Source organism: Vidua macroura, unplaced genomic scaffold (assembly GCF_024509145.1).
Source record: "Vidua macroura isolate BioBank_ID:100142 unplaced genomic scaffold, ASM2450914v1 whyUn_scaffold_170, whole genome shotgun sequence".
Lineage (NCBI taxonomy): Eukaryota > Metazoa > Chordata > Aves > Passeriformes > Viduidae > Vidua > Vidua macroura.
In genome coordinates this window covers 73,728-98,940 of record NW_026530561.1, presented here as the reverse complement: position 1 = coordinate 98,940, position 25,213 = coordinate 73,728, and the positions used below count along the sequence as shown (strand labels likewise).

General features: G+C 58.3%; 1 protein-coding gene across 3 annotated transcripts in view; it reads left to right on the top strand.

Moving 5' to 3' along the window:
- The first annotated feature begins 152 nt into the window (after positions 1–152).
- LOC128802750 (protein-tyrosine kinase 2-beta-like) overlaps positions 153–25,213 on the top strand; it is a 66,032-nt gene continuing 40,971 nt past the window's right edge. For 2 of the 3 annotated variants that reach the window (XM_053969307.1, XM_053969306.1), the window contains exons 1-13: positions 165–431; positions 2,595–2,773; positions 4,459–4,546; positions 7,956–8,035; positions 11,324–11,386; positions 13,323–13,377; positions 16,153–16,293; positions 19,781–19,855; positions 19,953–20,054; positions 20,307–20,424; positions 23,960–23,999; positions 24,104–24,150; positions 24,356–24,409. In XM_053969307.1, the coding sequence (XP_053825282.1) occupies positions 210–431; positions 2,595–2,773; positions 4,459–4,546; positions 7,956–8,035; positions 11,324–11,386; positions 13,323–13,377; positions 16,153–16,293; positions 19,781–19,855; positions 19,953–20,054; positions 20,307–20,424; positions 23,960–23,999; positions 24,104–24,150; positions 24,356–24,409 (1,264 nt within the window). In that variant the 5' untranslated portion in view covers positions 165–209. Of the gene's footprint in view, positions 432–2,594; positions 2,774–4,458; positions 4,547–7,955; positions 8,036–11,323; positions 11,387–13,322; positions 13,378–16,152; positions 16,294–19,780; positions 19,856–19,952; positions 20,055–20,306; positions 20,425–23,959; positions 24,000–24,103; positions 24,151–24,355; positions 24,410–25,213 lie in introns of all 3 variants that reach the window. The other variant, XM_053969309.1, reaches the window with a different exon arrangement.

The window sequence follows — 25,213 nt, the reverse complement described above, 5'->3', positions numbered from 1 at the left end:
TTTTCCCCTTTTCCCTTTTTCCCCTTTCCCCCTTTTTCCCCCTTTTCCCCCTTTTCCCCTTTTTCCCCCTTCCCCCCTTTTCCCCCTTTCCCTTTCCCCCCTTTTTCCCCTTTCCCCTTCCCCACCCTTCCGACGCATCCCGATCCCACGGCGCCGTCGTTCCCGCAGGGAAGGGATGCTCCGCTCCTAACGCCCCGGCTCTCCTGAGGATGACCGCCATTCCCGAGCCCCTCGGACGCCCCCGGAGCAGCTCCTCCCGCAGCCTTTCCGGGACCCTGGAGGCCATGGGGACGCCGGACACGGATCGGGATTGGGATCGGGATTGGGATAAGGAGGAGACGCGGATCCTCAAGGTTTGCTTCTACAGCAACAGCTTCAACCTGGGCAAGAACTTCAAGCTGGTCAAGTGCTCCGTGGCCACGGAGATCCGGGTAGGTGGGGAAAGGGCGGGATCGGGGCTGGGATTGGGAATTCGGGGCTGGGATTGGGAATTCGGGGCGGGGATTGGCAATTTGGGATTGGGATTATGAATTCAGGGCTGGGATTGGGAATTCGTAGCTGGGATTGGGAATTCGGGGCTGGGATTGGGAATTTGGGGATGGGATTGGGAATTCAAGGCTGGGATTGGGAATTTGGGGCTGGGATTATGAATTTGGAGCTGGGACTGGGAATTTTGGGCTGTGATTGGGAATTCAGGGCTGGGATTGGGAATTCAGGGCTGGGATTGGGAATTTGGAGCTGGGACTGGGAATTTGGGGCTGGGATTGGGAATTTGGGGCTGGGATTGGGAATTCGGGGCTGGGATTGGGAATTCAGGGCTAGATTGGAAATTTGGGGCTGGGACTGGGAATTTAGGGCTGGGATTGGGAATTTAGGGCTGGGATTGGGAATTCAGGGCTGGAATTGGGAATTCAGTACTGGGATTGGGAATTTGGGGCTGGAATTGGGAATTTGGGGGCTGAGATTGGGAATTCGGGGCTGGGATTGGGAATTTGGGGCTGGGATTGGGAATTTGGTGCTGGGATTGGCCAATCCAGGGCTGGATCGGCTCCTTCCAGCCGCGTTTCCCAAGAGGTTGAGGAGAACCCAAGGATGGAAAAGTTGGGAATATTTGGGCTGGATGAGTTTTGAGGTCCGCTCCCACCCAAACCATTCTGGGATTCCGGGATCAAGGACACTCAGGAATCCATCCCAAGGGATTTTTATGAATTTGGGGATGGAAAAGGGAATGGAGAAACTTCCTGGAGTCCCCAATTCCCAGTGAAACCCCTGGATCCCAACATTCCTTCTCCAGGAGGAATCGGGATGGGGCTGGATCCAATGCCAGGCTGGGAGAGCTGGGAATGTGCAGCTGGATCGGGGAAGGATCCAGGGAATCCTTGGAGCCTTTTCCAGAGGGAAAGGAGAGCTGGAATTTGGGGAAGGGCTGGAGGAGCCAGGGAATGGCTTCCAGTGGGAAAGGGGAGCTTGGGATTTTGGGGATCTTGGGAAGGAATTCCCGGCTGGGCTGGAATTCCCAGAGAATCCCTGGATCCCTGGCAGTGTCCAAGGGTGGATTTGGATCAGCCTGGGATCGTGGGAAGTGTCCCTGGGATGGGATTGGAGATCCATGGATCCCATCCCAAACCATTCCAGGATTCTGGGATCAAGGACACTCAGGATCCATCCCGAGGGATTTTTATGGGATTTGGGGGATGGAAAAGGGAAGGGAGAAACTTCCTGGAGTCCTGAATTCCCAGTGAAGCCCCTGGATCCCAAAATTCCTTCTCCAGGAGGAATCAGGATGGGGATGGATCCAATGCCAGGCTGGGAGAGCTGGGAATGTGCAGCTGGATCGGGAAGGATCCAGGGAATCCTTGGAGCCTTTTCCAGAGGGAAAGGAGAGCTGGAATTTGGGGAAGGGCTGGAGGAGCCAGGGAATGGCTTCCAGTGGGAAAGGGGAGCTTGGGATTTTGGGATCTTGGGAAGGAATCCCGGCCGGGCTGGAATTCCCAGAGAATCCCAGGATCCCTGGCAGTGTCCAAGGGTGGATTTGGATCAGCCTGGGATCCTGGGAAGTGTCCCTGGGATGGGATTGAAGGTCCATGGATCCCATCCCGAACCATTCCAGGATTCTGGGATCAAGGACACTCAGGATCCATCCCGAGGGATTTTTATGGGATTTGGGGATGGAAAAGGGAAGGGAGACCCTTCCTGGAGTCCTGAATTCCCAGTGAAGCCCCTGGATCCCAAAATTCCTTCCCAGAGATGAGTCAGGATGGGTCTGGATCCAATCCTGGGAGAGCTGGAATGCGCAGCTGGATCGGGAAGGATCCAGGGAATCCTTGGAGCCTTTTCCAGAGGGAAAGGAGAGCTGGAATTTGGGGAAGGGCTGGAGGAGCCAGGGAATGGCTTCCATTGGGAAAGGGGAGCTTGGGATTTTGGGGTCATGGGAAGGAATTCCCGGCTGGGCTGGAATTCCCAGAGAATCCCTGGGAAGCGTCCCAGGAAATGTTGTCTCGCCCTCGGCTGGCGGCGTTGCGCCGGGATGGGTCTGGAGCTCCTTTCCCAACCCAAACCATCCCACGATTCCCCCTTTTTTTTTTTTTTCCCAGGAGGTGATCCGGTCCATCCTGCTGAGCGGGCGGATCGGGCCGGACGTCCGTCTGTCCGAGTGCTACGGCCTGCGGCTCAAGCACGTCAAGTCGGACGAGGTCCACTGGCTGCACCCCGAGCTGACGGTGGGAGAGGTCCAGGAGAAATACGAGTGCCTCCACCTGGAAGCCGAGTGGAGGTGGGGCCGTGTCCCCCCACCCCGTGCGCCCCGAAATCCTCGCGGTGGCAAGGGACGAGGGGTTGGGGATGCGAAGTGTCACTCTGGAGGTGACAGGGACGTGGAGGTGGCACTGTGGAGGTGACAGGGACGTGGAGGTGTCACTCTGGAGGTGACAGGGATGTGGAGGTGTCCCTCAGGAGGTGACAGGGACATGGAGATGTCCCTCAGGAGGTGTTGGGGACGTGGAGGTGGCACTGTGGAGGTGACAGGGACGTGGAGGTGTCACTCTGGAGGTGTTGGGGACACTGGGATGTCCCTCAGGAGGTGACAAGGACATGGAGGTGTCCCTCAGGAGGTGTTGGGGACACAGAGATTTCACTCTGGAGGTGACAGGGACATGGAGGTGTCCCTCAGGAGGTGTTGGGGACACAGAGATTTCACTCTGGAGGTGACAGGGACATGGAGGTGTCCCTCAGGAGGTGACAAGAACATGGAGATGTCCCTAAGGAGGTTTTGGGGACACTGGGATGTCACTCTGGAGGTGACAAGCACCTAGCGGTGACCCTCCAGAAGTGTTGGGGACACTGGGATATCACTCAGGAGGTGACAGGGACATGGAGGTGTCCCTCAGGAGGTGTTGGGGACACTGAGATGTCCCTCAGAGGTGACAGGGACACGGAGGTGACAGGGACATGGAGGTGTCACTCCGGAGGTGTTGGGGACAATGTGATATTACTATGGAGGTGACAGAGACACAGAGGTGTCCCTCAGGAGGGGTTGGGGACACTGGGATGTCCCACAGGAGGGTGACAGGGACACGGCGGTGTCACTCTGGAGGTGACAGGGACAGGGAGATGTCCCTCAGGAGGTGTTGGGGACACTGGGATGTCACTCTGCAGGTGACAAGGACACTGAGGTGTCTATCTGCTGGTGACAGGTATATGGGGATGTCACTCTGGAGGTGACAGGGACATGGAGGTGTCCCTCAGGAGGTGTTGGGGACACAGAGATTTCACTCTGGAGGTGACAGGGACATGGAGGTGTCCCTCAGGAGGTGACAAGGACATGGAGATGTCCCTCAGGAGGTGTTGGGTACACAGGGATGTCCCTCAGGAGGTGTTGGGACACTGGATGTCCCTCAGGATGGTGGCAGGGACATGGAGATGTCCCTCAGGAGGTGTTGGGGACACTGGGATGTCACTCTGGAGGTGAAAATGACATGGAGATGTCACTCTGGAGGTGACAGGTACACTGGGATGTCCCTCAGGAGGTGTTGGGGACACTGAGATGTCCCTCTGGAGGTGTTGGGGACACTGGGATGTCCCTCAGGAGGTGTTGGGGACACTGGGATGTCCCTCAGGAGGTGTTTGGGGACACTGGGATGTCCCTCAGGAGGTGGCAGGGACACTGGGATGTCCCTCAGGAGGTGTTGGGGACACTGGGATGTCACTCTGGAGGTGACAATGACATGGAGATGTCACTCTGGAGGTGACAGGTACACTGGGATGTCCCTCAGGAGGTGTTGGGGACACTGGGATGTCCCTCAGGAGGGGTTGGGGACACTGGGATGTCCCTCAGGAGGGGTTGGGGACACTGGGATGTCACTCTGGAGGTGACAGGGACACGGAGATGTTCCTCAGGAGGTGTTGGGGACACTGGGATGTCCCTCAGGAGGTGACAGGGACGCGCATGGCTTTGTCCAGGTACGACCTCCAGATCCGGTACCTGCCGGAGGATTTCATGGAGCGCTTCAAGGAGGACCGGACCACGCTGCTCTACTTCTACCAGCAGGTCAGGGCTGCTCCAGCGTCCCCTCTCCGGCCCCAGAATTCCCAAAATTCCCGAGATTCCCGAGAATCCCGAGATTCCCGAGATTCCAAGGTTTTGTCACCCTTGGGGTGGCGGTGGTGGCCCCGTCCTGCTGCTGGGAATGGCCAGAAGGGACATCCAGGGACATCCAGGGATGTCCAGGGACATCCAAGGATGACCAGGGACGTCCTGGGACATCCAGGGACATCCTGGGACATCCTGGGATGTTCAGGGATGTCCAGAGACATCCAGGGACATCCAGGGATGTCCTGGGACACCCAGGGACATTCTGGGACATCCTGGGATGTTCAGGGATGTCCTGGGACATCCTGGGACACCCAGGGACATCCAGGAACGACCAGGGACATCCAGGGATATCCAGGGACATGCTGGGACATCCAGGGACACCCAGGGACATCCAGGGACATCCAGGGATGTCCAGGGATGTCCAGGGATGTCCTGGGATGTCCTGGGATGTCCTGGGACATCCTGGGACGCCCAGGGACACCCAGGGACATCCAGGGACTTCCTGGGACACCCAGGGACATCCAGGGACGTCCGGGGATGTCCAGGGATGTCCTGGGACATCCTGGGACATCCTGGGACACCCAGGGACGTTCAGGGACACCCAGGGACATCCAGGGACGTCCAGGGACATCCCGGAACACCCAGGGACATCCAGGGACATCCAGTGACATTCTGGGACACCCAGGGATGTCCAGGGACATCCAGGGACATCCAGCGACATTCTGGGACATCCAGAGATGTTCAGGGACATCCAGGGACATCCAGGGACATGCTGGGACATCCAGGGACACCCAGGGATTTCCAGGGACATCCTGGGACATCCTGGGACACCCAGGGACATCCAGGGACATCCAGGGACGTCCAGGGACATCCAGGGACATTCTGGGACATCCTGGAACACCCAGGGACATCCAGGGACATCCAGGGACACCCAGGGACGTCCAGGGACATCCAAGGACTTCCTGGAACACCCAGGGACATCCAGGAACATCCTGGGACATCCAGGGACACCCAGGGACATCCAGGGACGTCCAGGGATGTCCAGGGATGTCCTGGGACATCCTGGGATGTCCAGGGACAACCAGGGACACCCAGGGACATCCAGGAACATCCTGGGACATCCAGGGACACCCAGGGACGTCCAGGGACATCCAGGAACGACCAGGGACATCCAGGGATATCCAGGGACATGCTGGGACATCCAGGGATGTCCAGGGACATCCAGGGACATCCTGGGACATTCTGGGACATCCTGGGATATTCAGGGATGTCCTGGGACATCCAGGGACATCCAGCGACATTCTGGGACATCCAGGGACATCCAGAGACGTTCAGGGACATCCAGGGACATCCAGGGACATGCTGGGACATCCAGGGACACCCAGGGATTTCCAGGGACATCCAGGGACATCCAGCGACATTCTGGGACATCCAGGGACATCCAGAGACGTTCAGGGACATCCAGGGACATCCAGGGACATGCTGGGACATCCTGGGACACCCAGGGATTTCCAGGGACATCCTGGGACATCCTGGGACATCCAGGGATTTCCAGGGACATCCAGGGACGTCCAGGGACATCCAGCGACATTCTGGGACATCCTGGGACATCCAGGGACACCCACGGACGTCCTGGGACATCCAGGGACATCCCGGGATGTCCAGGGACATGCTGGGACACCCAGGGACTTGGGATGTCCCCCGATGTCCCCCCGGTGTCCCTGCAGTGACGGTGACACGCTGTCCCTGCTGTCCCCGGTCTCCCCTGCTGACCCCGGTGTCCCCGATGTCCTCCTGGTGTCCCTGGGTGTCCCCAGTGTCCCCGGTGTCCCCGCGGTGTCCCTGCGGTGACACAGTGTCCCCAATGTCCCCGGTCTCCCCTGCTGACCCCGGTGTCCTTGCGCTGTCCCTGGGTGTCCTGGCTGTCCCCTGCTGTCTCCGGTATCCCCGCTGTGATGCGGTGTCCCCGGTGTCCCCGCGGTGTCCCCGCGGTGACACGGTGTCCCCAGTGTCCCCCTGGTGTCCCTGGGTGTCCCCTGTGTCCCCGGTGTCCCCGGTGTCCCCACGGTGTACCAGCGGGGACGTGGTGTCCCCGATGTCCCCCCGGTGTCCCCGCTGTCCCCGCGGTGTCCCCATGGTGACGTGGTGTCCCCAATGTCCCTGCGGTGTCCCCACGGTGACGCGGTGTCCCTGGTGTCCCCGGTGTCCCCGCGGTGTCCCCGCGGTGACGCGGTGTCCCCAATGTCCCTGTGGTGTCCCCGGTGTCCTGGGTGTCCCCGTGCTGTCCCCGCGGTGACGCGGTGTCCCCGGTGTCCCCGCCGTGTCCCCGCGGTGACGCGGTGTCCCCGATGTCCCCCCGGTGTCCCTGGTGTCCCTGTGGTGTCCCTGCAGTGACGCGGTGTCCCCGGTGTCCCTGCGGTGTCCCCATGGTGATGCGGTGTCCCCGATGTCCCCCCGGTGTCCCCGGTGTCCCCACGGTGTCCCCGTGGTGACACGGTCTCCCCGATGTCCTCCCGGTGTCCCCGGTGTCCCCACGATGTCCCAGCGGGGACACGGTGTCCCCGATGTCCTCCCGGTGTCCCCGCGGTGACGCGGTGTCCCCGATGTCCCCCCAGTGTCCCCGCGGTGTCCCCGCGGTGACGCGGTGTCCCCGATGTCCCCCCGGTGTCCCCGTGGTATCCCTGCATTGACGCGGTGTCCCCGGTGTCCCCTGCTGCCCCCGGTGTCCCCGTGGTGACACAGTGTCCCCGCGGTGTCCCCGCATTGACGCGGTGTCCCCGGTGTCCCCTGCTGTCCCCGGTGTCCCCGTGGTGACGCGGTGTCCCCGGTGTCCCCGTGGTGTCCCTGGGTGTCCTGGCTGTCCCCTGCTGTCCCCGGTGTCCCTGCGGTGACGCGGTGTCCCCGGTGTCCCCTGCTGTCCCCGGTGTCCACGCGGTGACGCGGTGTCCCCTGCTGTCCCCGGTGTCCCCACGGTGACGCGGTGTCCCCACTGTCTACGCGGTGTCCCCGGTGTCCCCTGCTGTCCGCGGTGTCCCCGGTGTCCCCGTGGTGACGCGGTGTCCCCTGCTGTCCCCGGTGTCCACGCGGTGACGCGGTGTCCCCGGTTTCCCCCCGGTGTCCCCGCGGTGACGCGGTGTCTGCGGTGTCCCCACGGTGACGCGGTGTCCCCTGCTGTCCCCGGTGTCCCCGCGGTGACGCGGTGTCCCCGGTGTCCCCGGTGTCCCCGCGGTGTCCCCGCGGTGACGCGGTGTCCCCTGCTGTCCCCGGTGTCCCCACGGTGACGCGGTGTCCCCAGTGTCCCCGCGGTGTCCCCGGTGTCCCCGCGGTGACGCGGTGTCCCCGGTGTCCCCGCGGTGTCCCCCAGCTCCGCAGTGAGTACATGCAGAGCTATGCCAGCAAGGTCAGCGAGGGCATGGCGCTGCAGCTGGGCTGCCTCGAGCTCAGGTACGCCTGGCCCTGTCCCCCGTGTCCCCTGCTGTCCCCTGCTGTGTCCCCTGTGTCCCCTGCTGTGTCCCCTGTGTCCCCTGTGTCCCACTGTGTCCCACTGTCCCTGTGTTCTTCTGTCCTTGTGTCTTTGTGTCGTTTTGTCCCTGTGTCCCCTGCTGTCCCCTGCTGTCCTCTTGTGTCCTTTTGTGTCCCCTGGCCCCGTGTCCCCTTGTGTCCCCTTGTGTCCCCTTGTGTCCCCTTGTGTCTCCTGGCCCTGTGTCCTTGCGTCTTTGTGTCATTGTGTCCCTGTGTCCCCTGTGTCCCCTGTGTCCCCTGTGTCCCCTGTGTCCCACTGTGTCCCACTGTCCCTGTGTTCTTCTGTCCTTGTGTCTTTGTGTTGCTTTGTCCCTGTGTCCCCTGCTGTCCCCTGCTGTCCCCTTGTGTCACCCGGTGTCCTCTTGTGTCCTCTTGTGTCCTTTTGTGTCCCCTGGCCCTGTGTCCCCTGTGTCCCCTGTGTCCCCTGTGTCCCCTGTGTCCCACTGTGTCCCACTGTCCCTGTGTTCTTCTGTCCTTGTGTCTTTGTGTTGCTTTGTCCCTGTGTCCCCTGCTGTCCCCTGCTGTCCCCTGCTGTCCCCTCGTGTCTCCTGGCCCTGTGTCCTTGTATCTTTGTGTCATTGTGTCTTTGTGTCCCCGTGTTCCCTTGTCCCCTCGTGTCCCCTGGTGTCCTCTTGTGTCGCACTGTCCCTGTGTTCTTCTGTCCTTGTGTCTTTGTGTCGTTGTGTCCCTCTGTCCCACTGTGTCCCTTTGTGTCCCCTGTGTCCCACTGTGTCCCACTGTCCCTGTGTTCTTCTGTCCTTGTGTCTTTGTGTTGCTTTGTCCCTGTGTCCCCTGCTGTCCCCTGCTGTCCCCTTGTGTCTCCTGGCCCTGTGTCCTTGTATCTTTGTGTCATTGTGTCTTTGTGTCCCCGTGTCCCCTTGTCCCCTCGTGTCCCCTGGTGTCCTCTTGTGTCCCACTGTCCCTGTGTTCTTCTGTCCTTGTGTCTTTGTGTCATTTTGTCCCCGTGTCCCCTGGTGTCCCCTGTGTCCCCTTGTGTCCCCTGGTGTCCTCTTGTGTCCTTTTGTGTCCCCTGGCCCTGTGTCCCCTGTGTCCCCTGTGTCCCGCTGTGTCCCGCTGTGTCCCACTGTCCCTGTGTTCTTCTGTCCTTGTGTCTTTGTGTTGCTTTGTCCCTGTGTCCCCTTGTGTCCCCTGGCCCTGTGTCCTTGTGTCTTTGTGTCATTTTGTCCCTATGTCCCCTTGTCCCTGTGTGTCCCCTGTCCCTGTGTCCCCTTGTCCCCATGTGTCCCACTGTCCCGGTGTCTTTGTGTCCCTGTCTCCCCTGTCCCCGTGTCCCTTGTCCCCAAGTGTCCCTGTGACCCTGTGTCCTTCTGTCCGTGTGGGGGTGGGGAGGGAAGTTCCAGCTCTTTTGGAGGTGGCAGGAGGACATGGGGGACATGGAGGGACATGGAGGGACATGGAGGGACATGGGGGACATGGGGGACATGGGGACATGGAGACGTGGGGCATGTGGTGGGGACATGGGGGGCATGAGGGACATGGGGACATGGGGGGTGTGGGGCACGTAAGGACATGTGGACATGGGGACATGGGGGACATGGAGGGACATGGGGGACATGGGGGACATGGAGGGACATGGGGGACATGGAAGGACATGGAGGGACATGGGGACATGGGGACATGGGGACATGGGTGACATGGAGGGACATGAAGGGACATGAAGGGACATGGGGGACATGGGGGACATGGAAGGACATGGGGGCATGGAGGGACATGGAGGGACATGGAGGGACATGGAGGATATGGGGACATGGAGGGACATGGGGACATGGGGACATGGAGGGACATGGGGGACATGGTGGGACATAGGGGACATGGAGGGACATGGAGGGATGAGGGGACATGGGGGACATGGAGGGACATGGGGGACATGGAGGGATGAGGGGACATGGGAGACATGGGGGCATGGAAGGACATGAGGACATGGTGGGACATAGGGGACATGGGGGACATGGAGGGACATGGTGGGACATGGAGGGACATGGGGACATGGGAGATGTGGGGGATGTGGGTACATGAGGGACGTGGGGACATGGAGGGACATGGGGGACGTGGGGACATGCGGGATGTGGAGGGACATGGGGACATGGAAGGACATGGGTACATGGAGGGACATGGGGGACATGGAGGGACATGGAGGGACATGGGGGACGTGGGGACATGGGGGATGTGGAGGGACATGGGGGACATGGAGGGACATGGGGGACATGGAGGGACATGGAGGGACATGGGGGACGTGGGGACATGGGGGATGTGGAGGGACATGGGGGATGTGGAGGGACATGGGGGACATGGAGGGACATGGAGGGACATGGAGGGACAGGGAGGGACATGAGGACATGGGGGATGAGGGGACATGAAGGGACATGGGGACATGGGGACATGGAGGGACATGGGGACATGGGAGATGTGGGGGATGTGGGGACATGGAGGGACATGGGGACATGAGGGATGTGGGGACATGGGAGACATAGGGGACATGGGGGACATGAGGGACATAGAGGGACATGAGGGACATGGTGGGACATGGGGGACATGGGGGATGTGGGGACATGGGGACATGGAGGGACATGGGGGACATGAGGGATATGGGGGACATGGGTGACATGGGTGACATGGTGGGTCATAGGGGACATGGGGGCATGGAGGGACATGGAGGGACACGGGGACATGGGGACATGGAGGGACATGGGGGCATGGAGGGACATGGAGGGACACGGGGACATGGGGGACATGGTGGACATGGGGAACATGGAAAGGTGGGGCATGTGGTGGGGACATGGAGGGACATGGGGACATGGGGACATGGGGGATCTGGAGGGACATGGGGACATGGAGGGACGTGGAGGGTCATGGGGACATGGGGGATGTGGGGACATGGGGACATGGAGGGACATGGTGGGACATGGGGGACATGGGGACATGGGAGATGTGGGGGATGTGGGTACATGAGGGACATGGGGACATGGAGGGATGTGGGGACATGGAGGGACATGGGGACATGGTGGACATGGGGATATGGGGACATGGGGACATGGAGGGACACGGGGACATGGGGGACATGATGGACATGGGGAACATGGAAAGGTGGGGCATGTGGTGGGGACATGGAAGGACACGGGGACATGGTGGGACACGCGGGCCACGGTGGCGTGTGTCACCGGCCGGCGTCCCCGTCCCCGTGTCCCCCAGGAGGTTCTACAAGGACATGCCCCAGAACGCGCTGGACAAGAAATCCAACTTCGAGTTCCTGGAGTGAGTCCGGCCCGGGGCTGGGGACCTGCTGAGGGCCTTCCTCACCCTCCTCATCTTCACCATCCTCCTCGTCCTCCTCATCCTCCTCACCCTCCTCACCCTCCTCATCTTCACCATCCTCCTCATCCTCCTCATCTTCATCATCCTCCTCATCCTCCTCATCCTCCTCATCTTCATCATCCTCCTCATCCTCCTCATCCTCCTCCTGCTACTCCTCACCCTCCTCATCCTCCTGATCATCCTCATTCTCCTCATCCTCCTCGTCCTCCTCATCCTCCTCCTGCTATTCTTCGTCCTCCTCGTCCTTCTCGTCTTCATCCTCCACCTGATCATCCTCATTCTCCCCATCCTTTTCATCTTCATCATCCTCGTCATCCTCCTTGTCCTCCGCATCCTCCTCCTGCTACTCCTCATCGTCCTCATTCTCCTCATCCTCCTCATCTTCATCATCCTCCTGCTACTCATCACCCTCCTCATCTTCCTCATCCTCCTCATTGTCCTCATCTTCATCATCCTCCACATCTTCCTCATCCTTCTGCTGCTCCTCATCCTCCCTCAGCTCCTCATCCTCCTCTTCCTCCCGCATCTCCACATTCTCCCACATCTTCTCACCCTCCCTCATCTCCTCATCTTCTCACAGCTCCTCATCCTCCTGTGGCTCCTCATCCTCCCGTAACTCTTCATCTTCCCACAGCTCCTCATCTTCCCAGTCTCTCATCCTCCTCATCCTCCTGTAGCTCCTCATCCTCCTCATCCTCCTCATCCTCCTGCTGCTCCTCATCCTCCTCATCCTCCTACTGCTCCTCATCCTCCTGTGGCTCCTCATCCTCCTCATCCTCCTCATCCTCCCCCAGCTCCTCATCCTCCTCATTCTCCTGCTGCTCCTCATCCTCCTCATCCTCCTGCTGCTCCTCATCCTCCTGCTGCTCTTCATCCTCCTGCTGATCCTCATCCTCCTCATCCTCCCACATCTCCACATCCTCCCACATCTTCTCACCCTCCCTCATCTCCTCATCCTCCCACAGCTCCTCATCCTCCTCATCCTCCTCATCCTCCTCATCTTCCTCATCCTCCTGCTACTCCTCATCCTCCTCATCTTCCTCATCCTCCTCATCCTCCTCATATTCCTCATCCTCCTCATCCTCCCACATCTCCACATTCTCCCACGTCTTCTCACCCTCCCTCATCTCCTCATCTTCTCACAGCTCCTCATCCTCCCAGTTTCTCGTCCTCCTCATCCTCCTGCTGCTCCTCATCCTCCTCATCCTCCTCATCTTCCTCATCCTTCTGCTGCTCCTCATCCTCCTCATCCTCCTCATCTTCCTCATCCTTCTGCTGCTCCTCATCCTCCTCATCCTCCCACATCGCCACATCCTCCCGCATCTTCTCACCCTCCCTCATCTCCTCATCTTCCCACAGCTCCTCATCCTCCTCATTCTTCCTCATCCTCCCTCAGCTCCTCATCTTCCTCATCCTCCTTATCCTCCTCATCTTCCTCATCCTTCTGCTGCTCCTCATCCTCCTCATTCTCCTCATCTTCCTCATCCTTCTGCTGCTCCTCATCCTCCTCATCCTCCTCATCTTCCTCATCCTCCTGCTGCTCCTCATCCTCCTCATCCTCCCACATCTCCACATCCTCCCACATCTCCACATCCTCCCACATCTCCTCATCCTCCCGCATCTCCACATCCTCCCTCATCTCCTCATCCTCCCACATCTCCTCATCCTCCCGCATCTCCACATCCTCCCTCATCTCCTCATCCTCCCACATCTCCTCATCCTCCCTCATCTCCTCATCCTCCCCGTCCTGGGAGATGAAGACGGGAACCGTCCGCCCCCTCTCCCGCACTCCGGGCTCCCCCTCACGCTCAGCGCGGTGCCCCCGTCGCCGGGACGGGAATTCCCGCTGACATTCCCGGGATTCTCTGCCCCGCAGGAAGGAGGTGGGGCTGGACCTGTTCTTCCCCAGCCAGATGCTGGAGAACCTGAAGGTGAGGGACACGTGGGCGTGACACGCGTGTGACACCTGGGGGCACGCGTGACCACGCCCTTGAGTGTGTCCGTGTGTCCATGTGTGTCCTTGTGTGTCCTTGTGTGTCCTTGTGTGTCCTTGTGTGTCCATGTGTGTCCCTGTGTCCGTGTGTCCATGTGTCCGTGTGTCCGTGTGTGTCCCTGTGTGTCCCTGCGTGTCCTTGTGTGTCCCTGTGTGTCTGTGTGTGTCCGTGTGTGTCCATGTGTGTCCGTGTGTGTCCCTGTGTGTCCCTGTGTGTCTGTGTGTGTCCATGTGTGTCCGTGTGTGTCCATGTGTCCTTGTGTGTCCGTGTGTGTCCATGTGTCCATGCGTGTCCATGCGTGTCCATGTGTGTCCGTGTGTGCCCGTGTGTGTCCGTGTGTGTCCCTGTGTCTCTGTGTGTGTCCGTGTGTGTCCGTGTGTGTCCATGCGTGTCCATGCGTGTCCGTGTGTGTCCATGTGTGTCCGTGTGTGTCCCTGTGTGTCCCTGTGTGTCTGTGTGTGTCCATGTGTGTCCGTGTGTGTCCATGTGTCCTTGTGTGTCCGTGTGTGTCCATGTGTCCATGCGTGTCCATGCGTGTCCATGTGTGTCCGTGTGTGCCCGTGTGTGTCCGTGTGTGTCCCTGTGTCTCTGTGTGTGTCCGTGTGTGTCCGTGTGTGTCCATGCGTGTCCATGCGTGTCCGTGTGTGTCCGTGTGTGTCCATGTGTCCATGCGTGTCCTTGTGTGTCCCTGTGTGTCCGTGTGTGTCCATGTGTGTCCATGCGTGTCCTTGTGTGTCCCTGTGTGTCTGTGTGTGTCCGTGTGTGTCCTTGTGTGTCCGTGTGTGTCCATGTGTGTCCTTGTGTGTCCGTGTGTGTCCTTGTGTGTCCTTGTGTCCATGCATGTCCTTGTGTTTCCTGTGTGTCTGTGTGTGTCCATGTGTCCATGCGTGTCCTTGTGTCTCTGTGTGTGTCCGTGTGTGTCCGTGTGTGTCCCTGTGTGTCCGTGTGTGTCTGTGTGTGTCCGTGTGTGTCCCTGTGTGTCCATGCGTGTCCCTGTGTGTCCGTGTGTGTCCGTGTGTATCCGTGTATCTGTGTGTCCCTATCCCCACCCTCTGTCCTATGTCCATGTGTCCACCTCCATCCCGGTGTTCCCATACCTGACCCTGCCCCCATCCCGTTGTTCCCGTATCCCATACCATCCCCATCCCGGTGTTCCCGTATCCCACACCGCCCCCATCCCATCATTCCCGTACCCCACACTGCCCCCATCCCGGCATTCCCATACCCCACACCATCCCATCCCGGTGTTCCTATATCCCATACCATCCCCATCCCGGCATTCCTGTATCCAACGCCGTGTCCATCCCGTCATTCCCATATCCCACATCATCCCATCCCGGCGTTCCTGTATCCCACACCGCCCCCATCCTGGCATTCCCGTACCCCACACCATCCCATCCCGGCGTTCCCGTATCCCACACCGCCCCCATCCCGGCATTCCCATACCCCACACTATCCCATCCCGGCGTTCCCATATCCAACGCCATGTCCATCCCGTCATTCCCGTACCCCACACCATCCCATCCCGGCGTTCCCATATCCAACGCCGTGTCCATCCCGTCATTCCCGTACCCCACACCGCCCCCATCCCGTCATTCCCATACCCCACACCATCCCATCCCGGTGTTCCTATATCCCATACCATCCCTATCCCGGCATTCCTGTATCCAACGCCGTGTCCATCCCGTCATTCCCATATCCCACATCATCCCATCCCGGCGTTCCTGTATCCCACACCGCCCCCAGCCCGGCATTCCCGTACCCCACACCGCCCCCATCCCGGTGTTCCAGTACCCCACACCGCCCCCATCCTGGTGTTCCCGTATCCCACACCGCCCCCATCCCGGCATTCCCGTACCCCACACCGCCCCCATCCCGTCATTCCCATACCCCACACCGTGTCCATCCCGGCATTCCTGTACCCCACACCGCCCCCATGCCGGCATTCCCGTATCCCACACCGCCCCCATCCCGGCATTCCCATATCCCACACCGCCCCCATCCCGGCATTCCCGTACCCCACACCGCCCCCATGCCGGCATTCCCATACCCCACACCATCCCATCCCGGCATTCCCGTACCCAACACCGCCCCCATCCCGGTGTTCCTATATCCCACATCGCCCCCATCCCGGCATTCCCATACCCCACACCATCCCATCCCGGTGTTCCTATATCCCATACCATCCCCATCCCGGCATTCCTGTATCCAACGCCGTGTCCATACCGTCATTCCCATATCCCACATCATCCCATCCCGGTGTTCCCGTACCCCACACCGCCCCCATCCCGGCGTTCCCATATCCCACACCGCCCCCATCCCGGCGTTCCAGTATCCCACACCGCCCCCATCCCGGCATTCCCATACCCCACACCATCCCATCCCGGTGTTCCTATATCCCATACCATCCCCATCCCGGCATTCCTGTATCCAACGCCGTGTCCATCCCGTCATTCCCATATCCCACATCATCCCATCCCGGCGTTCCTGTATCCCACACCGCCCCCATCCCGGCATTCCCGTACCCCACACCGCCCCCATCCCAGTGTTCCTATATCCCGCACCGCCCCCATCCCGGTGTTCCCGTATCCCACACCGCCCCCATCCCGGCATTCCCTTACCCCACGCCGCCCCCATCCCGGCGTTCCCGTATCCCACACCCGCCCCCATCCCGGCGTTCCCGTGTCCCATTCCCGGCGGGTGTCCCGGCAGCCGCGGCAGCTGCGGAAGATGATCCAGCAGACGTTCCAGCAGTACGCGCTCCTGCGGGAGGAGGAGTGCATCCTGAAATTCCTGCACACCCTGGCCGCCTTCGCCCCCATCGACCAGGAGAACTTCCGCTGCCAGCTCGTCGTGCGTGCCCGGCAGCGGGATACGGGAATGTGGGAATGTGGGACACGGGAATGTGGGATACGGGATACGGGAATGTGGGATATGGGAATGTGGGAATGTGGGATACGGGAATGTGGGATACGGGATACGGGATACGGGATACGGGATACGGGGATGTGGGATACGGGATACGGGATACGGGAATGTGGGAATGTGGGATACGGGATACAGGAATGTGGGAATGTGGGATAAGGGAATGTGGGATACGGGATATGGGAATGCGGGATATGGGAATGTGGGATATGGGAATGTGGGATACGGGATACGGGAATGTGGGATACGGGAATGTGGGATATGGGATAGGGGATATGGGATATGGGATATGGGATATGGGAATGTGGGATACGGGAAGGTGGGATACGGGAAGGTGGGATATGGGAATGTGGGATATGGGATATGGGAATGTGGGATACGGGAATGTGGGATACGGGATACAGGATACGTGAATGTGGGACACGGGAATGTGGGATATGGGATACGGGATACGGGATACGGGATATGGGAATGTGGGATATGGGATACGGGATACGGGATACGGGATATGGGAATGTGGGATATGGGAATGTGGGATACGGGATACGGGAATGTGGGATACGGGAATGTGGGATACGGGAATGTGGGATATGGGAATGTGGGATACGGGAATGTGGGAATGTGGGATACGGGATACGGGAATGTGGGATATGGGATACGGGAATGTGGGATACGGGAATGTGGGATATGGGATACGGGAATGTGGGATACGGGAATGTGGGATACGGGAATGTGGGATACGGGATACGGGATATGGGAATGTGGGATACGGGATATGGGAATGTGGGATACGGGATACAGGAATGTGGGATACGGGAATGTGGGATATGGGATAGGGGATATGGGATATGGGATATGGGAATGTGGGATACGGGAATGTGGGATACGGGATACGGGATACGGGAATGTGGGATACGGGATATGGGAATGTGGGATACGGGAATGTGGGATACGGGATACAGGATATGTGAATGTGGGACACAGGAATGTGGGATATGGGATACGGGATACGGGATACGGGATACGGGATATGGGAATGTGGGATATGGGATACGGGATACGGGATACAGGATACAGGAATGTGGGATACGGGATATGGGAATGTGGGACATGGAAATGTGGGATACGGGAACGTGGGATACGGGAATGTGGGATACAGGATATGGGAATGTGGGATATGGGATATGGGATACGGGATATGGGAATGTGGGATACGGGATATGGGAATGTGGGATACGGGATACGGGATACGGGAATGTGGGATACGGGAAGGTGGGATACGGGATACGGGAATGTGGGATATGGGAAGGTGGGATACGGGAATGTGGGATACGGGATACGGGATATGGGAAGGTGGGATACGGGAAGGTGGGATACGGGAATGTGGGATACGGGATATGGGAATGTGGGATATGGGATACGGGATATGGGAATGTGGGATACGGGATACGGGATACGGGATACGGGAATGTGGGATACGGAAATGTGGGATACGGGAATGTGGGTTACGGGATACGGGATATGGGAATGTGGGATATGGTATACAGGACACGGGAATGTGGGACACGGGAATGTGGGACACGGAAATGTGGGATACGGGATACGGGATATAGGAATGTGGGATATGGGATATGGGATATGGGAATGGGGGATATGGGATACGGGATATAGGAATGTGGGATATGGGATATGGGATATGGGAATGGGGGATATGGGATACGGGATATGGGAATGTGGGATACAGGAATGTGGGATACGGGATACGGGAATGTGGCATATGAGAATGTGGGATATGGGATATGGGATACGGGAATGTGGGATACAGGATACGGGATATGGGATACGAGATATGGGATATGGGGTCTGGGATTTGGGGTAAGGGATATGGGATAGGGGATATGGGATATGAGATAGGGGATATGGGATATGGGATATGGGATATGGGATATGGGATTTGGGATATGGGATATGGGATTTGGGATGTGGGATATGGGATATGGGATATGGGATATGGGATATCGTATTTGGGATACAGAATATAGGATATGTGATATGAGATACAGGATACAGGATATGGGGTACGGGATATGGGAGACAGGATAGGGGATATGGGATATGGGATATGGGATATGGGATATGGGATATGGGATACGGGATATGGGATTTGGGATATGGGATATGAGATACAGGATATCGGATATGAGATATGGGATAAGGGATACAGGATATGGGATATGGGATATGGGATATGGGATATGGGATATGGGATATGGGATATGGGATACGGGATATGGGATATGGGATTTGGGATATGGGATATGAGATAGGGGATATGGGATTTGGGCTACGGAATATGGGATATGGGATATGAGATAGGGGATACGGGATACGGGAATGTGGGATACAGGAATGTGGGATACGGGATACGGGATACGGGAATGTGGGATACGGGGTCTGGGATTTGGGATAGGGGATATGGGATATGCGATAGGGGATGTGGGATTTGGGATACGGAATATGGGATACAAGATATGAGATTGGGGATATGGGATATGTGATATGGGATATGGGATATGGGATATGGGATATGGGATATGAGATAGGGGACATGGAACATGGGATACGGGATACGAGATATGGGATATGGGATACGGGATATGGGATATGCAATATGGAATGCGGGATATGTGATACGGGATATGGGATTTGGGATATAGAATATGGGATACATGATATGAGAGATGGGATACGGGATATGGGATATGGGATATGGGATATGGGATATGGGATATGGGATGTGGGATATGGGATGTGGGGTACAGGATATGGGATGTGGGGTACAGGATATGGGATTTGGGATATGGGATATAGAATATAGGATACAAGATATGAGAGATGGGATACAGGATATGGGATATGGGATATGGGATGTGGGGTACAGGATATGGGATTTGGGATATGGGATATAGGCTATGGAACATGGGATATGGAATATGGGATGTGGGGTACGGAATATGGGATACAGAATAGGGGATATGGGATGTGGGATATGGGATATGGGATACGGGATATGGGATGAGGTGGGCTGGAGTTAGGTGGGGATGGGATAATGGGATAATGGGATAATGGGATATGGGATGGGATGGGATGGGATGGGATGGGATGGGATGGGATGGAGATGGGATGGGATGGGATGGGATGGGATGGGATGGGATGGGATGGGATGGGATGGGATGGGATGGGATGGGATGGAGATGGGATGGAGATGGGGGATGGCGACGGGATGGGGTGGAGCGAGGTGGAGCTGGGAGGAGGACGGGCTTGGGATTTTGTGGAGATGGGATTGGGATGGGACCTGGCCCCCGCCTTGGGATGCCCCTCATCCCAAATCCCCTCCCGCTGCTGCTGCCCCCAGCAAGGATGGAACATCACCGTGGATCTGGTCATCGGCCCCAGGGGCATCCGCCAGGTGACCACCAAGGACGCCAAGGTGGGAATTCCGGAGCTGGGAATCGGGAGCTCCCGCCTCGGGCACGGCGGTTAAACTCACCGCCCATCGAATTCCCCACGAATTCCCCCCTTCCCAGCCCACCTGCCTGGCGGAATTCCGGGATGTCAAATCCATCCGGTGCTCCGGAGCGGAGGACGGCCAGGCTCTGCTGCAGCTGGGGCTCAGCGGGACCCCCCAGGTGAGGAGCTGGGAGAGAATTCCTTCGGGAATGCCGAGTGGGATTCCCTGCGGGTCGGGCAGGACTCGCTGGAAGCTCCGTCCCCGAAAAATTGGGAATGTCCCTGTTGCCGCCTCTTCCCGGGAACGCTTTGGTGTTGTCCTGGGTGTCTCGGAATACTGGGAAGGGTGGTTGTGGGAAAACTGGGATTGCTGGCGGAGCGGGGGGAAGGGGGGAAGCCCAATCCCACCCCCCCATCCCGGCATTCCCAAGTCGCTGGCGATCAAGACGTCGTCGCTGGCCGAGGCGGAAAACATGGCCGACCTCATCGATGGCTACTGCCGGCTCCAGGGGGGCTCGGAGACGTCGCTCATCGCGTTCCCGAGGAAAGGTGGGAATCCGGGAGGGATGGGATGGGTGGGATCATGGGATGGGATGGGATGGGATGGGATGGGATGGGATGGGATGGGATGGGATGGGATGGGGTGGGATCCATGGGATGGGATCAAGGGATGGGATCCATGGGATGGGATCATGGGATGGGATCTATGGGATGGGATCAATGGAATGAGATGGGATCTATGGGATGGGATGGGATCCATGGGATGGGACCAGGGGATGGGATGGGATAATGGGATGGGATAACGGGATGGGATGGGTGGGGTAGGATCATGGGATGGGATGGGATGGGATGGGATGGGATGGGATGGGATGGGATGGAATAATGGGATGGGATGGGATGGGATGGGATCAGGGGATGGGGCGGAATTTGGATAGGATGAGATCGATAGGATGGGATGGGATCCATGGGATGGGATGGGATCAATGAGATGGGATCAATGGGATGGGATCAATGGGATGGGGACATGGGATGGGGTCATGGGATGGGATTGGGATGGGATTGGATTGGGATGGGATGATGGGATGGGATCCATGGGATGGGGTGGAATTTGGCTAGGATGGGATCCATGGGATGGGATGAGATCCATGGGATGGGATGGGATCAATGGGATGGGATGGGATGGGATGGGATGGGATGGGATGGGATGGGATGGGATGGGATGAGGTAGGGTGGGGTTGGGTGGGGTGGGATGGGATGGGATGATGGGGTCATGGGATGGGATGGGATGATGGGGTCATGGGATGGGATGGGATGATGGGGTCATGGGATGGGATTGGGATGGGATGGGATTGGGATGGGGTCCATGGGATGGGGTGGAATTTGGATAGGATGGGATCAATAGGATGGGATGGGATCCATGGGATGGGATGGGATCCATGGGATGGGGTGGGATGGGATGGGATGGGATGGGATGTTGGGATGAGGTAGGGTGGGGTGGGGTGGGGTGGGGTGGGGTGGGGTGGGATGATGGGGTCATGGGATGGGATTGGGATGGGATGGGAATGGGATGGGATGGGGTCCATGGGATGGGGTGGAATTTGGATAGGATGGGATCAATAGGATGGGATGGGATCCATGGGATGGGGTGGGATCAATGGGATGGGGACATGGGATGGGGTTATGGGATGGGATTGGGATGGGATTGGATTGGGATGGGATGATGGGATGGGATCCATGGGATGGGATGGAATTTGGCTAGGATGGGATGGGATGGGATGGGATGGGATGGGATGGGATGGGATGGGATTGGGATGGGATGGGATGGGATGGGGTCCATGGGATGGGGTGGAATTTGGATAGGATGGGATCAATAGGATGGGATGGGATCCATGGGATGGGATGTGATCAATGGGATGGGATCAGTGGGATGGGGTCATGGGATGGGATTGGGATGGGATGGGATCAGTGGGATGGGAGGGGATCAGTGGGATGGGGTGGAAATTGGATGGGATAGGGTGGGACAGGACGTTACAGGGATTGGGCAGGGTGGAATGGAATGGAATGGAATGGAATGGAATGGAATGGAATGGAATGGAATGGAATGGAATGGAATGGGGCTGGGTGGGATAGGGATGGAGATGAGGATGGAATGGAGTGGGGTGGGGTGGGATGGATGGGATGGGATGGGATGGGGATGAAGATGGGGATGGGATGGCTTTTCATGGAATGGGATGGGGTGGGATGGGATGGGCATGGGAACACAGATGGTGTTGGAATGGGGTAGAGTGGATGGGATGGGGGTGGGATTGGGATTGGGATTGGGAAGGGGTTGGGACGGGACGAGACAAGATGGGATGGGATGAGGATAGGATGCGGATGGGAATGGGATTGGGATGGGATAGGGTGGGATGGGATGGGATGAGGATAGGATGTGGATGGGAATGGGATTGGGATGGGATAGGGTGGGATTGGGATGGAATGGGATGAGGATAGGATGTGGATAGGAATGGGAATGGGATGGGATGGGATGGGATGGGATGGGATGGGATGGGATTGGGATGGGGTCCATGGGATGGGGTGGAATTTGGATAGGATGGGATCAATAGGATGGGATGGGATCCATGGGATGGGATGGGATCCATGGGATGGGGTGGGATGGGATGGGATGGGATGGGATGTTGGGATGAGGTAGGGTGGGGTGGGGTGGGGTGGGGTGGGGTGGGATGATGGGGTCATGGGATGGGATTGGGATGGGATGGGAATGGGATGGGATGGGATGGGGTCCATGGGATGGGGTGGAATTTGGATAGGATGGGATCAATAGGATGGGATGGGATCCATGGGATGGGGTGGGATCAATGGGATGGGGACATGGGATGGGGTTATGGGATGGGATTGGGATGGGATTGGATTGGGATGGGATGATGGGATGGGATCCATGGGATGGGATGGAATTTGGCTAGGATGGGATGGGATGGGATGGGATGGGATGGGATGGGATGGGATTGGGATGGGATGGGATGGGATGGGGTCCATGGGATGGGGTGGAATTTGGATAGGATGGGATCAATAGGATGGGATGGGATCCATGGGATGGGGTGGGATCAATGGGATGGGGACATGGGATGGGGTTATGGGATGGGATTGGGATGGGATTGGATTGGGATGGGATGATGGGATGGGATCCATGGGATGGGATGGAATTTGGCTAGGATGGGATGGGATGGGATGGGATGGGATGGGATGGGATGGGATTGGGATGGGATGGGATGGGATGGGGTCCATGGGATGGGGTGGAATTTGGATAGGATGGGATCAATAGGATGGGATGGGATCCATGGGATGGGATGTGATCAATGGGATGGGATCAGTGGGATGGGGTCATGGGATGGGATTGGGATGGGATGGGATCAGTGGGATGGGAGGGGATCAGTGGGATGGGGTGGAAATTGGATGGGATAGGGTGGGACAGGACGTTACAGGGATTGGGCAGGGTGGAATGGAATGGAATGGAATGGAATGGAATGGAATGGAATGGAATGGAATGGAATGGAATGGAATGGAATGGGGCTGGGTGGGATAGGGATGGAGATGAGGATGGAATGGAGTGGGGTGGGGTGGGATGGATGGGATGGGATGGGATGGGGATGAAGATGGGGATGGGATGGCTTTTCATGGAATGGGATGGGGTGGGATGGGATGGGCATGGGAACACAGATGGTGTTGGAATGGGGTAGAGTGGATGGGATGGGGGTGGGATTGGGATTGGGATTGGGAAGGGGTTGGGACGGGACGAGACAAGATGGGATGGGATGAGGATAGGATGCGGATGGGAATGGGATTGGGATGGGATAGGGTGGGATGGGATGGGATGAGGATAGGATGTGGATGGGAATGGGATTGGGATGGGATAGGGTGGGATTGGGATGGAATGGGATGAGGATAGGATGTGGATAGGAATGGGAATGGGATGGGATGGGATGGGATGGGATGGGATGGGATGGGATTGGGATGGGATGAGGATAGGATGCGGATGGGAATGGGATTGGGATTGGGACGGGACCTTACCCCGTCCTCCCTGCAGATCGCGAGAAGAGGATCAGCCTCCCGCAGATCCCGGCCCCGTGAGTGATCCCGACCCTTTTCCCAGGATTCCCAGCCCCGGCGCGGGGTTGGGATCCCGCTCCGTACCCCCCATCCCGCTCCCTGACTCTCTTCCCACCCTCAGGAATCTCGGGGAGAGGCAGTCCACGCTTTCCCACAGCGTCAGCGGGGGTGAGTTCGGCCTCTTCCCTCTTCCCACCATCCCGGGGCCGCGGGCAGGGATTTGGGACACATTCCATGCGGGATTTGGGAATGCTGGACACCCCCAGCTCATTTCCAGAGGGTTGGGATGCATCCAAGTGTCCTGGAGGAGCACCAGACCCCCTGGAGGTCCGAGCTTCCCGATCCCATTCCCGCATCCCGTTTTCCCCCCCAGATTCCGAAATTTACGCGGAAATCCTGGACGAGTCCTCAAGGCCGAGATCCGGAAGTAGGTGCTTCCCTTGGGAATTCTCCAGCTGAGGCGTCCCAGTTCCTCCTGCCCATACCAAATTCCCGTCCCAGCCTCACCAAACCTCCCAGAAGGTCCTGGGGGAGCTGGGATGAGGCATGGGGTGGGATCCATGGATCACCAGGGATTGAGAGGGCAGATCCATGGATCCTCAGGGATGGAGAGGGCAGATCCATGGATCCTCAGGGATGGAGATGTAGGATCCATGGATCCCTGGAATGATGGAGAGGGCGGGATCCACTGATCTTCATGGATGGAGAGATCAGGATCCATGGATCCTCATGGGTGGAGATACAGGATCCATGGATCCTCATGGATGGAGATACAGGATCCATGGATCCTCATGGATGGAGATGCAGATCCATGGATCCTCATGGATGGAGATACAGGATCCATGGATCCTCATGGGTGGAGAGATCAGGATCCATGGATCCTCATGGATGGAAATGCAGGATCCATGGATCCTCATGGATGGAGATGCGGGATCCATGGATCCATGGATGGAGACGCAGGATCCATGGATCCTCATGGATGGAGATGCAGGATCCATGGATCCCTGGAATGCTGGAGATGCAGGATCCATGGATCCTCATGGATGGAGAGGGCAGATCCCTGGATCCATGGATGGAGATGCAGGATCCATGGATCCTCATGGATGGAAAGGACAGGATCCATGGATCCTCATGGATGGAGAGATCAGGATCCATGGATCCTCATGGATGGAGAGGGCAGATCCCTGGATCCATGGATGGAGATGCAGGATCCATGGATCCTCATGGATGG